Consider the following 15,906-nt stretch of genomic DNA (forward strand, 5'->3'; position numbering starts at 1 on the left):
TTAGTGCATATAATTTGGTTTTAACTTGTTCATGAGGTCCCATATTTACTACAAGCAACTTGTACTGAATAGAGATGGAAGACACCTTTGTATACTATCAGCAGCTTATCGAAAGAAGATAATCAAGATTAGATTACTTCATGTATAGATCCAATTCCAAGGAACTAAACATACAGTCAGTTACACAAAGTTCAGTGACACCCAACAATACATGTGTACCTCTAATAAAGTCAGTGGACTCGGCCCATTTTTGGTGTGCATGTGTACAAATAAAGATCGTAACACACCATTTTCTCGTTGAGAAAGTACCAACACCAGAGTTCATGCATATTCAGGGGTCAGGGCATTAGTTTATTTGTAAGCTACTGTCCTAAAAAATGCAATCTTTTTTCTTGGATGGGGATACATATCACCTATCTTTGTTGAAAGATAAACTTGGAAGAACTCAAAGATTGATGCATTAAAGCTACGAATAGTTCACTAACTAACAAAGCATTCATGAGCAAAAAAGAAACAAGTAGAATAAACAAGAAACTGAACTGAAAAACGGGGCAAGGGAAAAATACCAGGCAATTTATTGCACAAGCTCTGTGCTCCAAAACATTGTTGCCAACACTCAAATCACCACATTAGGTAAAGCGTTAATAGCATGACGTGCAGGCCAGAATTACATATTCCAAGAAGCAAAATTATTAAAAGAATCATTTGCAGTTCTAAAAGTGGAGCTCAGACATGCAGGGCAACTATATACAAGAAATGCACCTAAAACTAATCGTATGAAAACTGTTGAAACAAGAATGAAAACAGTGAGCTCCAAGGGAGAGAAAAGAGCAAAAGGAAAAAATATATATTTTCTAAAGAATTTACAACCGTTTGCTATACTTTCTTACTAAGAGCAAGCTGCAGGCCAGACTCTGGCTAATTAACTACATGACTATACCTCAAGGTTTTGATGGATTTCACAAGATTACTGCTGCGACTCAATACCAAGAAGACCTGTAGGATTTCTTCTTGGACTATAAGCTTCTTACAGAGAAGCCTACATAATGCCGGCTTCTTCATTTCCTGCTTGTGTATCATAAGCTCCTCTCTGGTGTTCTCTTCTAATCAACATCTTTAGAGCAAGAAAAGTCAATTAAACAAATGTACATTATATCTTAGTACAGGATAATTAGTGGAAATTCAATGAGAAAGTGTCTGTCCATGAGTCACCCATTGTACAAAAGTATTGGGAAATTCCTCTAGAATTTTGGACCTGGTATCGTCGTAGGATGCATCAGATCCACTTTGCTTCCTACCCTGAGAATTATGTAGAATTAGAATGCAAAATATGTCAAAAAGACCAAGACATTTGGAAAATCAAACTGTTTACCAAGGGATTTGTAGTGGCATCAAACTCATGTATAGATATAATCAAATGATAACAGGTGGATGCACACTATGCACACAATACATACGTGTACTATTAGATCAAAGAAAGTAGCAACACCTACTTATTAGTCCAATTACAGCCTTAACCATTCGTTGAACTCTTTCCCTATTAAACAAATAACTTTAAACTCATGCTGCAAAAGCATCCCATACTACCCTCCCTAACAATACACCGCCCCTGGAGAGCCGGAATCCACGGCGGCGACCCAACGGTAGCCCACTTTGCTACCGTGCTATCAGTATTCGGTGTTCACCTTAATCCAACCTATAGGAAGTCCTTTCCATGGTGCCAACAACCACGCTCCATTACCATTGTTAAGTATCTAAGTAAAGTGAGAAACTACACCTTAAAAGCTAGCTGATAAGGGGAAGAACTACTCCCCTTATATACAACATCAAGCATTCCATACTACCCGATGTGAGATTTTGAGCACCTCATAATACCCAAGTCTCTAACAAAATCTAACAGCCATGCATCCAGTAAATCTTTAGTTAATAACACGCTGCAATTATGGGTGGTACCTTATTCCTGTAGCCTGACTCACTAGTGGAAGGAGTTGCATCTCCACCGGTAATTCCATTACCAACACTTTTTGAGGACAGCCTGGGAATTGACGACCTGCATATCATGAACAGGCCTTTAATATGTATATATTTTCGGAGATATTCAGGAATCAGTAATGCATTACCCTAGAATGGAAGAAAGTAAAGTCACGTTGAATATCATCATAGATGTGTTGTTATAAGCACGCATCCATACACTGTTATCACACTTTATATTTTTAGTTTTAAATTATATTACGTATTTTCTCATCCCATACCCTGTTTTATTACCTCTTATGCTCCTCTTCACATGAATTTATTGAAGATAGCCAATTCAAGTCAACAAAGTTGGAGCTGCTGAATGATTCTGGATGCTCAGAATAGAAAATTCGATCATTTTCAAAGCAACAGTCTCTTTGCATCTCTCCAAAAAGGTGTCTCCGAGACACTGGAGGAGTGTACCTATTTAGATCAAGTCAAAGAATTGCAAAATCGTTAACATGTGGATATGTCATCATGCAAGCAGGAATCATGAGTTTCCAACTTGTAAGATCATGGTATGAGTGGTCGACATTACCCACCGGTCGGTTCAAGTTTAAACACAGAACAAACGACAAGGGAAAAGAGAAGGAAAGAGATGTGTCAACTAATATAACTTTCTACCATAATCCATGAAGCATAAGTCCAGAATAATTAATAGTTAAGGACAACATTACAAAAATAAATGGACTAATATAATAAATAAAGAGAATTGCAAAAAATGGTGTAATTCACTTCTCACCTTTTACCACTCCGAGCCCCCCCCCCCCCCCCCTTTTCTCTTTTTTTCTCACATTTATATGCAGGGTGCTGCATTTTCTGTCCTATATAAGCGGATTATAGTTACATTGACATTAATGGATAGTACAGACCTTGAAAAAGACATGTCACTCTCACAAGTTGATATTTCAGGTGATGAATCACAAAAACCCCTGCTTCCATCTTCTGATTGGTCTAGAAAATCTAGCTTAGTTAACCTTCCATGCTTGAGATGCAGGGTTGATATAAGTGCAGAACTATCACGAAGAATGTTTCCATCTGAGAAACATCGTTTAACAGTTGACCTAAACCATGTTTCATAGTTAGCACATTCACAGCATTAAAAGGAACTTCCAATGTACATAATACAAGTGATCGTGCTAATCTGTTGCAAATAGTGATTACTGTTAACATAATACAAGTAAGTGAATCAACTAAATTATATAGAAAGAACATTATTTATAGTCCACAACCACATTAAATTATTGATATGAATAGATAAAACACTTATTATTATTGATTGATATAGCTATGATAAGTGGAATAAGTTTAGCCACAAGAAAAATTCCAGCTGCCATCATAGTAGGTAGGGAGTAGCAGCACGTTGCAAGGCCTGAAAACTTAAAACAACTCAAATAGAAGACTGAAAAAGCCCTCCATCTAAACACATGGAATTTAAAAGCTATCACCACACTAGGTTTGGAATCTTTGATGAATTCTAGCATTTCCTAGATATTTGTTATACCACAACTAAAATGCATCAGATTCCGATAACACCAAAATTTTATTTCTTTTTGTTTTGGACATTTTATCCACTCACCTACTCAAAACCCAAGAGGACACCAGTTACCTAGTATGTCAATTTCACCCGGAATTTTAGGATTGATAGGGTCTGCCACATTTGTGGCTCTAAGTTCAAAGGCTTTTCCCTGGATTTTAACCAACCCAGCAGGCTTTGTAACTAATCACTATTCTCCATCTTTTCTCTCCCAATATCTAAAGTGTGGCACCTTGTGCCTATTTACTATACATCACATTGTATTTTAGACTCTTTTGTTTAAGTTTCCTTGTCCATTTCTACACTTCATGGAGAAGTCCCAAGCAAACTCCCATGCCCTCCCTCAATCAAGTACCACTAAAAATGAGTTAAAAAGAAAAAGCCAAAATCAATTTCAAATACCTTGCATCATCATCTCCATGTCTCCCTACATCATAATGTTGATCTGAATCCAACTCCCACAAAGCAGGCCTACCCTGTTGTGGCTGAAAATGCCCCAGAAATCTGTGCCAAGGAAATCAAATCGTTATCAAATGATTATTGGAACAGAAACATCACCAATTAATAACAGGCACTTCTTGGAAGAGAGAATTGACTAGTAAAATTAAGACATTAAAATTTTAAGTAATACAAAGAGAAACAAAGACATTTAAATTTGGTAAAAGATGGAAATCCTAGACCAAGTGATGAAAAGAGAACTTTGCAGGTTCAAAAGGTAGTTTAGAATGGTATAAGATAAAGAACAATTATATTTGATAAAATCAGTCTGAGACAGTGATTTCACTAACGATTTTCTTGTAATTATAGGATTGACTTATTGAAGGGGAGTCTCAGAGCAATGATTTAGTTGTTATCATGTGGCCTCAAGATCATGGACTCAAGTCATAAAATCAGATACTGATACTTGCATCAGGTTAGGTCGCCTACATCACACCTTTTGGGTGTGGCCTGCTTTACACTGGGCTGCCCTTTATAGGACTGAATTATTGCTGAATTTTTTATGCAAAATGGAGGAGGACTTCAGGTTTTACATACTGTTAATAAGGAGAAGATAGGAGGAAGAACTCGTCGTATTTTCATTTCATCCAAAGAGAAGTACATATATAGATATCTATCAACTACTATCATGAATTCTAAACTAGTAACTATCAACTACATTCACATTAATGCTAAGCTACTAATTACCAACTACATGCTGACTTTCAACACTCCCCCTCAAGCTTGAGTATATAGATCATATATACCAAGCTTGTTACATAACTTAATCTAGGACCTCTTAAAGCCTTAGTTAAGATATATGCCAATTGATCATTTTGAACAAAGAAAGCTTGTGGTGAGATCTCTAGATAGGATTTTTTGTCAAGTAAAATGACAGTCGACTTCATTGTTGTTATTCCTCTCATGAAAGGGTGGAGTAGAGGAAATATGCAAAGCTAGTTGATTGTCCCGTATAAGATTCATAGACTATTTTTCCAAATTGAAGTTCTTCAAGAAGTTGCTTCTGTCACATAAGTAAACATAAAATTGATGTCATAACACGATATTCTGCTTCAGCACTAGATCATGCAACCACAATTTGTTTCTTACTTTTCCAAGAGATAAGATTGCCATCTGTAAACACACAATAGCTGGAGGTTGAATATTTATCTATTCAACATCCTGCCCGGCTAGTGCTCCTTTGACATATTTTAGGGTACGAATCACGCATCCCAATCACTTTGGGCTACGTTTGTTTACAGGAACGGGACACTGAGACAGAGACACTGAGACACAATCGTATTTGACAGATGAGACATGGACAGAGAAATTGTGTCCAAAGATACTGAATTAGTGTATTTTGTATCCATCTTGACAGGAAGGACACAGAGACACTAACAAGAGACACAACTTATTTTTCATTTTTTCTTTCATTATTCTTGTTAATTTTTCATAATTATATTTTTTATTATTATATTTTTCTTCTCAAATTTTTTGAATGAAAAAATTGAGAATAAATTAAATTTTCATAATTTGTTCTAGTTTATCACCAAACAGAATTCAAAAACACTAAATTTTGTATCTCTGTCTTTTGTGTCTTATTCTCAGTATCTTATCTTTTCCTGATCTCAAAAACAAACGCAGCCTTTGATATGGTGAATTCAAGAATTGCTAACCACCATTACTGCAAAGGAAACATCAAGACGAGTGTGGGTGAGATAATTTAGTTTCGAGTTAACCACCAAAAGAGCCCCTTTATTTTCTGGTTGCTGACAAGAATACCCCTGAATTTTCCTAACAACAAAAGTACCTTCAAAGAATTTAAGAACGTTCTAAAGTTCCCAAACATAAAAAAGGGGTTTCTCGTTAGTAGAAAAGACAGATGTGGCAAATGGAACTGCTATGTGGCAAATGGAATTGTGGTTAATAAAAGCTATTGAAACACCTCCAAACCCACAACCTCCATCACTGAAATGCCCAACACCTTCGAAACCCACCATAATCAAAACCCAACCACCAACGCAAACAAAAACCTTCAACCATTGTCACAGCATCAGAACCTGCAGCACCAGCCACCAGTCTACAAGAACAACTTCAAAGATGCTATCCATAAGCTCACATGCTCATCAGCCCATGAATGAATCTCCATACCTCACCGCATTCACCAGCCAAGGCCCTCGAGCTCCCGTCTCCAAAGGATCCGCCCCTCCGCTTCTCAGCTTGCTAATTCCCTGCACTCTATGCTTGCCTTCGTGCTACCTCACCCCCATCAGATGCCACCTCCACAGCCCGCTTTCAACGCTGTTGGGGTTGAAGGATTTTCTGGCTTCGGGAGGCCAGCAGCACGAGTCCCTGTTTCCGCATACCTAAGGTATCTTCACGGTAACGTGGACTCTCACACTTCTCAGGGTTTCGCCGTTGCAACCACTCATCTTGCCATGGTGGAATAGCTTCAATTCATCGCAACCTCAACCCCAATCTCAACTCAGTCTCAGCCTCAGATTCTGTCGAAGCAAGAATCTCAGCCATCACCACCACAGATTCCGTTGATACACCGGGTGATGGTTACCTCGCAAGCGCTGACACCGCCGCAGCCGACAGTTACATCACAGGAACAACTTCCGTCGGAGAAAGAACTCATTGCATTTTCATTTCGTCCAAAGAGAGGTATATATATAGATATCTATCAACTACTATCATAAATGCTAAATTACTAACTCCAACTACATTCGTAAATACTAAGCTACTAACTACCAACTACATACTGACTTTCAACACGTGATAATTAAGTACCTATAAAGCTCAAATGCAAACTTTATCACATAGTATTAGACCAGTTTTGTTGTATGGTAATGTTAGGTGGTAAAGAGCCAATAAGAACATAAATTTACTGTGGAAAAGACGGGGATGGTTTGGTGGATAAGTGGCCACAATAGAAGGGATAGGATAAGGAATGAAGAAATGAGAAAGAAAATTGAAGCTGCAACAATTATTGAGAAGATGATTAAATCTCTCCTTAGGTGGTATAGCCATCATGCGTAACAGTTTTTTCTAGTATCAACGGAAAAAAGTAGTTATTTTCATTTGGTTGTCTAGTATTCTAGAAGCAATGGTATCCTTCTTTCATCTAATAAATGTTCAATTATTATTCACAAAAACGGAGGGGGAGAGAGGGAGGGGGGAGACCCTAAATGACAGGACATGCTATAAATCTGGTCACAGGGGGAAAGGAAAGAGACACACAAAAATAGGGGGGTAAAGCATGACTGCAAAACATACATGTTAATTGCATTTTGTTTCTCAGCATCCATGTAGGCATTGCTGTAATACCGTTGAAGAGTCCTAAAAAACTCCTGTGACTGTGTTGCAGCTCTCCATTGACCCCTCCTCTCAGAAAATATCTACATGCAAGTAACAAAAAAAGTTAGAGAGTCCATCTTAAGATTAAGAAGCTAAGGTCTTATGTTATGTCAATATGCAAAATCAACGGAAAGTTTTCAACATGAAAATTCATGACCATTCCACTACTACTATGCAGATTTAACAGAAGGAGGGACAGTCAGGTGCAAAGCATCCGACGTTATTCAGGATCCTAGGAAAGCCTCACTCGAAGGGTGTATGCAGGAAGTCTAACTTGATCCAAGCATCAGGACTTGACTTCACGACTTGAACCCATGACCTTGAGATTACACAAAAACAATGCCACTATTGCTCTAAGGCTTCCCTTCACTATGCAGATTTAAGGAAGTGGAAAACAACAGCCAATAGATATAAAAAGCTCAGAGATTGACTAACACCAGCCTACAAGTGGTATATTCCCATTCTCCTGAAAGCAAAATCATTCTAATAATGGTGATCGGATTTTGGTAGAAATTAGTACAGTAGTAATGGATGCGGAAATGTTCAGAATAAGGTTGTAGATATATATAGGTAGTACAGGAGATAATCCATTCTCAAAGTCACAGTACTAATATGATAGCTTGGAAAACTGTTACAGAGAATCCAACAGAGATATCACAGTATACAGTCACGAACCATCATGAACCACTACATCATTTTCACTGAGACACTGGATGAGATAAAGAGCTCTCCTTTCTTTTATATGTCATTCATCTTTTCTCGTGTTGAATTTTCATTATCCAATATTTTATCATTACAAAGTTTAAACCCAGTGACAAAGCTAGTGGATGTTAAAAGCCAGTTCAAACTGAAACAACAACTAAGACCACGACAAATCACCTTGTTGTGTGCAGCAGAACCACCATATTGATGTGCAAGTGTGTCACCCATCTGCTCATAAAATCCCATCAAACCATCGCCTAGAGGATCATCAGGATCAATTTTTGGGTCGTCAATAACTCCCAGTACATGAAGCTGGTGACTAAGAGCAGTTAACCCATATGCATATTGCGCCACATTCGTGCGATCTAAGCAGTCTATGCAATTGGTCCTGAGCACCCCTCTTTGGAACATGGGAAGCTTGATAGACTGCTTTCCATTAGTAATATTGTTCTCACCACCAGGTTTCCTCTCAAGATTATGAACATCCTCAATGTCAACATCCACATGCCTTGCAGGTTGAAAGCTTCCTTTATCAACATTGCAATATGCAAAACTTAACATCGGCAAACAAAATATATCAGCAGATGAATTAACGTGTTTTACATCCATTAATATTTTCAAAATAATAATAATAATAATAATAATAATAATAATAATAATACTTTGTCTTGAGTATAAATTTAACATAGAAATGGTGAAACTAACTGATTGAAAACGAGAAACTTACTCAGTAGATAGCCATTTCACACTGTCTTCTGCTCTAAAGTTAGGGGTCGCTTGGCAATGGAAAATTCCTGTTAGTGACAAGGCATGTGCTGCCACTTTTCCCAGAAGCCGCAAGACATTTGTAGATTTTCTGGAAATAGAAAAGGGGGAAGCAAACATTTCATCAGCTTAAATTAATGACAGCATACTTCCAGTTAAATTATTAAGGAGGATATAGTTATTAGAAGACACCAACCTCTGAAAATGTCTGTGCAGATCCCAATGAAGGAACCTAAGCTTGTTCTCCTCAGATAAATCTTTGTTTATGAAATTAATTGCATTAGCAAACTCTGAACGGAGTATTGACTCGCGAGGCTTCCTCTCACGTGACTGTTGGTAAAATACAATGCAACATCAATCGCTTGAAGAGTCTTACAAAGAATGAAACAAACCAAAATCCTTCAGTTGGAAAAGTTACAATAAAATTGTATACTGGAGACTGAGGAGGTTGGATAATATTTCTACCAAATTAGGGAAAATATGAGGCATTTCAGAAGATCACCTTTATTAAATTCAAAATAATTATGGGGTTCCCATATCTTTTGACAAGATTCTCAAAGTGAAGTTTAGTTGCTTGGTAATTTTCATCCTTCTTTGACACTGGAGACAAGCAATCCCAAAAGCAAACGCTTGGTCACTCGTGCATAAAATTAGGTAACATAAGCGTTGCATGTTTTACAATATCCAGGAAATGGGAAGACATACATATAATATCTGGTTTAAGATTCAGACGCGAAGTCTCCTGTGACCAGAAAAGAGGGATCGAACCCCTGTTCTGGACAACAGAGCTTATTTGGACAGGGAGACCTTCAGGAACAGCCTCAAACACAATTTGTTCTGTCTCAACATCATTAGCTACTCTGCCCTTCTCATTTACACCCCGTCTCAGATACCTACATATGATATAATAACCAAATAAAAGAAGCTGCAAAACATACATATGGTGGAATATGCATTCATGAGTAGCATTTAGTGGAATAAAAACTAAATTAAAAATTAAGCCGGGGAAATTAGTAAAGGAATTAATTTTAGTAGTAACATTTTTAGTTAGATTAATCAAAGACAAATCAAGAATGAAAATAATTTGTCAACTGCCTGTTTCTCTCTGCTCTGCTGCAGCACTTCATTTCACAAATTTACATATCTTAGATCTGTTTCACCTACTACAGACCCAAGAACAATCAACACTGGTGCCAGACCAACCTGCAACTGGAGGTTCAGTTCAACATCCTCATTCATCCGTGAAGCAACACACCCCTCATGCAAGTGACATAATGTCTCTCTCAATCTAGCCACATTCTTTAAACACCTCTCTGCCAATTAGATTCCAGCCACATCTAATCATCATCATCACTCCACCATGGTTGCTCAATCATCAATCCCTCTTTGATCTGTATTGCCAGAATTGCAGAAAATCGAGATTCCTGCATTCTGGCACAATTCCAGGAATTAAGCAATTCATTTCTAGTGACAAAATGAAAATCCATGGTAACTGTATCGATCAGGAGAAGACTTGCATCAATTCAAGATTAATGTGATTCCAACAAACATGTATGCGATTTTTCCTTCAGCGTTTTCATTTTATGCTAAAAAGCCAGAGCTGGAATAGAATCTTATGTTTAGTCAACTAATCACAACTCTTTTCCAATAATATTCAAATGGAAAATGAGATGCTTTAGCCCTCCATCAGAATATGAAGAATAAAATCTTTTCTCTACCTCCCCTGAACCTTCTTATTAGTGGACATCAGCACAATCTTTTCCATTTTTTCACATTTTACCAAATATATTACCAGCTCCTCATATTATGTTGGCATTAATTTATTTAATTTTTCCAAACTAAATCAGATTAATAGAAAATGCATCCGAAAATCCAAGCCAAGGATTCCATCATGCCATGTGCCATTAACATAAAATTGTACACAAACGTTGAAACCCAAGATAAGGATGGAAAATTTTCAGGAGAACAAAACATGCTCACATATCAGCATAAAATAGTAATAATCACAGAATTACTTAACAGACTAGCCAAGTTCATTATACAAACAAGGACAAATTATACATTGAGATTGATGTACAAGTATAACCAACTGAACACAATCAAAATGGCAAATGACATTCATTCAAATGCAAATAGAATTTATTTACTGTTTTGGAGAAGAAAAAACAAAAAAATTACATACCTAGTGCCAGCATAATGACGAGACCTCCTTGCAACTAGTGTAAGTATGAACTGCCGACCAGATATTGCAAGTGTGTCCTAATAATGAGCCATCATATAGATATTTAATATTTAGCCATGGAATGTCAAAAAACATATAGAGCCTATTTTTTGTGAATTACAAACTTATCAAAAACACACACAAAAAACTTAACTGTTTTTGCCAGGGAAAAATATATAGAAATTTGAAACTATGAAATTTAACGAGAGAGGCTGATAACATTATTCACTTAGAATAGCATCATAAGCCATTTATAATCACCTGTTTAAAAAATCCATACACAAGCGCAACTGTCCAAAGAGTATTCTGAAGGCTATTCCTAATTCCTTGAGTCAAAAATTCATTCCAGACAAACATTGTCTCATAAAGGACATGGCCTGTCTCATTTTCGCACAAATTCCTTTGAAGACTGCGCATTATGTGGTATGAGTAGCTGAAATAGAAATCCTTTGTAAGGTCGACCATACTTAGGAGCTTCTTGTATCTGAAAAAGTAATAAGAAAAAATGCATATAATTAAACAAAACATGAAAACATTTATATGATAACTTCAAAAAACATGAATACAAGCAAATTAGTAAGAGGGAAAGAAACTGAAAGATCGTTAGGAATGCAAAAAAGAAAAAAAAAATTTGAAGCAATTGTCTATTATAAATTATCAAATGAAACAGGAGAAATATGCAAGCATTCAGTGTGAACTATATGATTTAAAAATGAAAGAATTAAAATCTACTTAACATGAAAGAATGTAAATACCTGTTTTCACTTTTAGTATTAGTCATGTTAGACTGAACTGAAGAACTTCTCAGTGGAATCATCTCACTCTTCGAAACAGCATATACTGTATGGCCACAGATTGCACCAATTTGCCTTCTTTTTGTGATAAGAAGCATGTAGTAAGGCCCCAAAAATTTTATGAAGCCTGAATGCAGAATAACATGTAAAGATAAGGACTGATCATTTATCAATATTCAACGACACACGACAACATCATCGGTCATACATACCAACAATTCCATAACAAGTTGTCACAAATTTCAGTCCACCCGTGGACTTATTCCCCTCATGAATACGCCTCAGCAGATCAGATATTTCACTTTCCGTATATGTGGTAGAATCTTCACGCACATTTAGCTCAGAAGGATCTAAACGGCCAATCTTTAGCACTCTCCAATAAGTATTGCTTTTATCCGTTCCTATCATGTAAAAGTTCTGTGGGATAAAACATAAAGATAAATGCACAGGATAAGAATTTAGTAGGTAGAATAAATGCACAATAATTTCTATAAAGAAGTGTCTCATCAATGATCAAACCATTGAAAGAATTCACAAAGCCGACAACTACTATCTACTTTGCCAAACTATTTCTCTTACCAAACAGTGAACATATAAACGTTTAAATCCATTTTGCTATCAACCATTGGATGAGTAGCCAGTTTCCTTTTCAATCCATAAACGTTTAAAATAACATTTTTAAAATTAATAAGAACCACTAGTGAGCTGATGAATGGTGCATAGGAAACTTTTTAATATGCATAAGATCCCTCAAACATGCACTTCTTACTTTCGACCTGTATTGGAGATAATCATGACCAATAATCCCAAGTAGAAGCCTAAAAGAAGAAAACAAAGAAAATCAATTTTTTTTCCTTTTCTTTTTCTTTTCTAGAATACAGAACGAGCCATTAATGAGACCAAGAAAGAAGCACGCAATTTTAAGTTTTACCTGTTAAAATTTAACTTGAAAAGATAAATAAGCAGTTTCACATGAAATGATCAATAATGACAAAATAAAAAAGATCTCGGTGGATCCCGAGTGGAGAACAAGCTATAATAATAGAAAGAAATTCTAATAGAAATCATCAAAGAAGTGCAAACAACAGCGAGCAACAACAATAATAGAAGTGCATACCGAAAGAGTCTCATAGAGCCTAAACTTCTGGATACAAGTATGTTCAGGAGGAAGAGAACGCAGTTCGTCAGAGGCAGGAGAAGTTGAGTGATACGAAGCCTCATTCTCCGACGACGCCATGGCTTTCTCCTTCGCACCAATCACTCAGATCCCCCGAGCCTCCGGCTCAGGGAAACCATCAAAATCGCATGCGAAATAACGCGCCACCAAAATTGAAAGTTCCCCCTCTGCACCAATCAATCCAGCACCTAACACCATTCACAACCACAATAATTTCTACTACGACGAACGGAATCGCTGTCAACACAATCACATAGCTCCATGCTCGCGAAAACGCTAGGTTGCTTTAAATAGAGCATTCTTCTCCCGCGAAATAACCGATCCGAATTACCGAACTTCCTTCGCCATTGCCCGCTCTTCAACCATAACCGCCTTTTCGTCACTTCCGCCGCCTCCGAAACCGTGCGCGGCTGCCGGATCTTTTCGCTTCCATCTGATCCCCGCCAAACTCACCTGGATCCAAAGAAAATCGGAAGCTTTTTATAGTAAGGAATGAAGATACATAGGGAGAATCAGCACGTGAACAATTAAGAGATCGAGAAGAGAGAAATAAGAGTGGAGGAAGATGAAGAACAGTTAAGAGATTTGGTTATAGGGAGGTTCCAGAAGGGAAAAGGTGCTAACTGCTAAACACGGGAAAGGGAAGGAGAAGACCACCATTTGATCATTTTGATGACCAAAGGGTCCTCAGATTCAGGCATTTATCATTTTAATTTTTGAGATCCAAAATTCACTGTACGAGGAGGAGTCAATATAATCTGCAAATAGTATTATCTCCTTTGATTATTCCAAATGATATCGTTTTTGTCTTTTTTAATGGTTAAAATAGAATAACATTGTTTATTTATTTGTCATTTTTGTCTAAATAAAAATGTTATTTATATATTAAAATTAATTATTAAAATTTTAAAAAATATATTTAAATTATTTAAATATAATATTACAAAAATATATAATCTGTAGTATATTTATGTATTTACATAAATTTTACACATTTTAAATATATGTAATTTAAAAAAAGAAATATTATTTATATACTAAAATTAGTCACTAATGTATTTGTGTATAAACACATGTGTGATTTAATTTATTTTTATAATATATCTATATTTTAACATATATTTTATATTGATAGCTGTTTTTAGTAGTTGATTTTGATATACACATAGTATAATTCATTTAAAAATTTGTATATAAGTCGGATGCATTATATTCGAAATAGAGCCATAACAAAATATTTTATTTTATTAATATAAGAATAAAAAATAAAAAAATATTATTTAAAGGAAAAAAAATAATGTTTATAAACTGTTGTATTTCGGATACAGTGTCAAATTTTGTTATGGCTCTATTGGCCTATGTATGAATTTTTAAATTGCATGTATCCTAGATATTTCAAGTATCGAATTGTGTTTTTTATGGTTTTGATGACTCTTGTATCCGAGATGTGTAAGGTTTATGTAAATATCCTACAAATTATATATTTTTGTAAATATTATATTTAAATAATTTAAATAAAAAATATTTAAAATCAGTCATTATATATTTGTGTATAAATATATATTTATTTAATTTATTTTTAATATGTATTTTATATTCTAACATATATTTTATATTAGTAATAAATTTTAATGATTAATTTTAGTGTATATATAATACTCTATTTGTTGAATTAGCATCGAAAAAAATTTCAGGACTAATATAATATTGAGAGATGGATTTAAAAATAATTTTAAATTTAAAAAATTAAAATGATGCAGCCAAAACTTGGATATTGCAACTTTGTTTGCTTTATATAGAGCTGCATTGGGTTCAAATTTTCATAAAGAACTATAGAACTATGCTAATGGTGTGTACTCATGTAATATGTATGAATGTGTTGTGTGAGTGTGTAGTGCATAGATGTAATATTTAAGATTCGAAGATGTTCAATCTATTTAACAAAAAAAAAAATTAAAATAATAAAAACTGTGAATATAAATAATAACTATAAAATTTAGTTGTTTTTAATTTAAATATTAAAATATTCCTAACTTTATTTTTGTAATTATGATTAATTAGCATGCCTTCTTACACAAGTGGGATCGATAAAGTAGAAAAGAGATGTTCAAATCACCTTGTATTAGCCATGAAAAAATTTGAAAATAAAAAGTCTTGTTTAGTTCTTGATTTTTTGTTTGAAAGATAAAATGCTTTTTTATCATTCAAAATTTTAATTAGTTTCTAACAATATGAATAGTGGCCGATCCAAAAATCTTATAAAGAGGAGGCCGAAAACAAAAAATTGAAAATGTCATATTAAAATTAAAAATTTTAATAAAAAAATTAATTGTATATTTTAATATTATTTTAAACTAAAATTAATTTTTAAAAAATCATTTATATCAAAATAATTTTCATAAAATTCTAATTTTTATCCTGATTATAAAAGATATAACATAAATAATATAAATTTGTTTCCCTAGTACTTTTAATATATGTATTTAAAATAAATTAATGAATATAATATATAAGATATATTCATATTAATAAATAATTTTTTAATATATTTTGATTTTAATATCATAAAAAATAAAATTTAATCTAATTTATTTTTATGTATATATTTTCTTATTACATTCAAATAGAAATTATTATAAAAACTAAAGTATTTTTATATAATAATAGATAGAAGAATTACAAAAAAAAAATAAAATTGAAAGAACAAAAGAAAATAAATTTAAAATACATGAAATGGAATTTGAAATCATGTTTTGGAGTATAAAATGTCTCTCTTTAACCATTGAACTAGAAGTTATATTGATAAAAGTTTTAGACATTATATTAAATATATTTTAAGTTTTAAAAATTTAAGAGACCC

The 15,906-nt window shown here is 34.5% G+C and overlaps 1 protein-coding gene across 3 annotated transcripts; it reads right to left on the reverse strand.

Annotated features, from left to right (window-relative positions):
- Positions 1 to 556: 556 nt before the first annotated feature.
- LOC112738388 (phosphoinositide phosphatase SAC3) lies at positions 557 to 13,843 on the reverse strand. 3 transcript variants are annotated; one of them, XM_072211982.1, is made up of 18 exons: positions 13,671 to 13,843; positions 12,987 to 13,499; positions 12,082 to 12,286; positions 11,831 to 11,996; positions 11,337 to 11,559; positions 11,037 to 11,113; positions 9,560 to 9,747; positions 9,357 to 9,454; positions 9,051 to 9,184; positions 8,817 to 8,945; positions 8,267 to 8,642; positions 7,307 to 7,428; positions 3,953 to 4,054; positions 2,886 to 3,077; positions 2,266 to 2,436; positions 1,954 to 2,050; positions 1,256 to 1,299; positions 557 to 1,114 (listed from the first exon to the last, which is right to left on the reverse strand). In XM_072211982.1, the coding sequence occupies exons 2-18, from the start codon at positions 13,104 to 13,106 to the stop codon at positions 1,108 to 1,110; spliced, it is 2,451 nt and encodes an 816-aa protein (XP_072068083.1). In that variant the 5' UTR covers positions 13,107 to 13,499; positions 13,671 to 13,843; the 3' UTR covers positions 557 to 1,107. The 3 variants fall into 3 exon arrangements, with proteins under 3 accessions (XP_072068083.1, XP_029147451.1, XP_025644618.1); XM_029291618.2 differs by having other exon boundaries at positions 557 to 1,299; XM_025788833.3 differs by having other exon boundaries at positions 557 to 1,299; positions 12,987 to 13,831.
- Positions 13,844 to 15,906: the final 2,063 nt, after the last annotated feature.

The sequence above is a fragment of the Arachis hypogaea genome, chromosome 13 (assembly GCF_003086295.3).
Source record: "Arachis hypogaea cultivar Tifrunner chromosome 13, arahy.Tifrunner.gnm2.J5K5, whole genome shotgun sequence".
Lineage (NCBI taxonomy): Eukaryota > Viridiplantae > Streptophyta > Magnoliopsida > Fabales > Fabaceae > Arachis > Arachis hypogaea.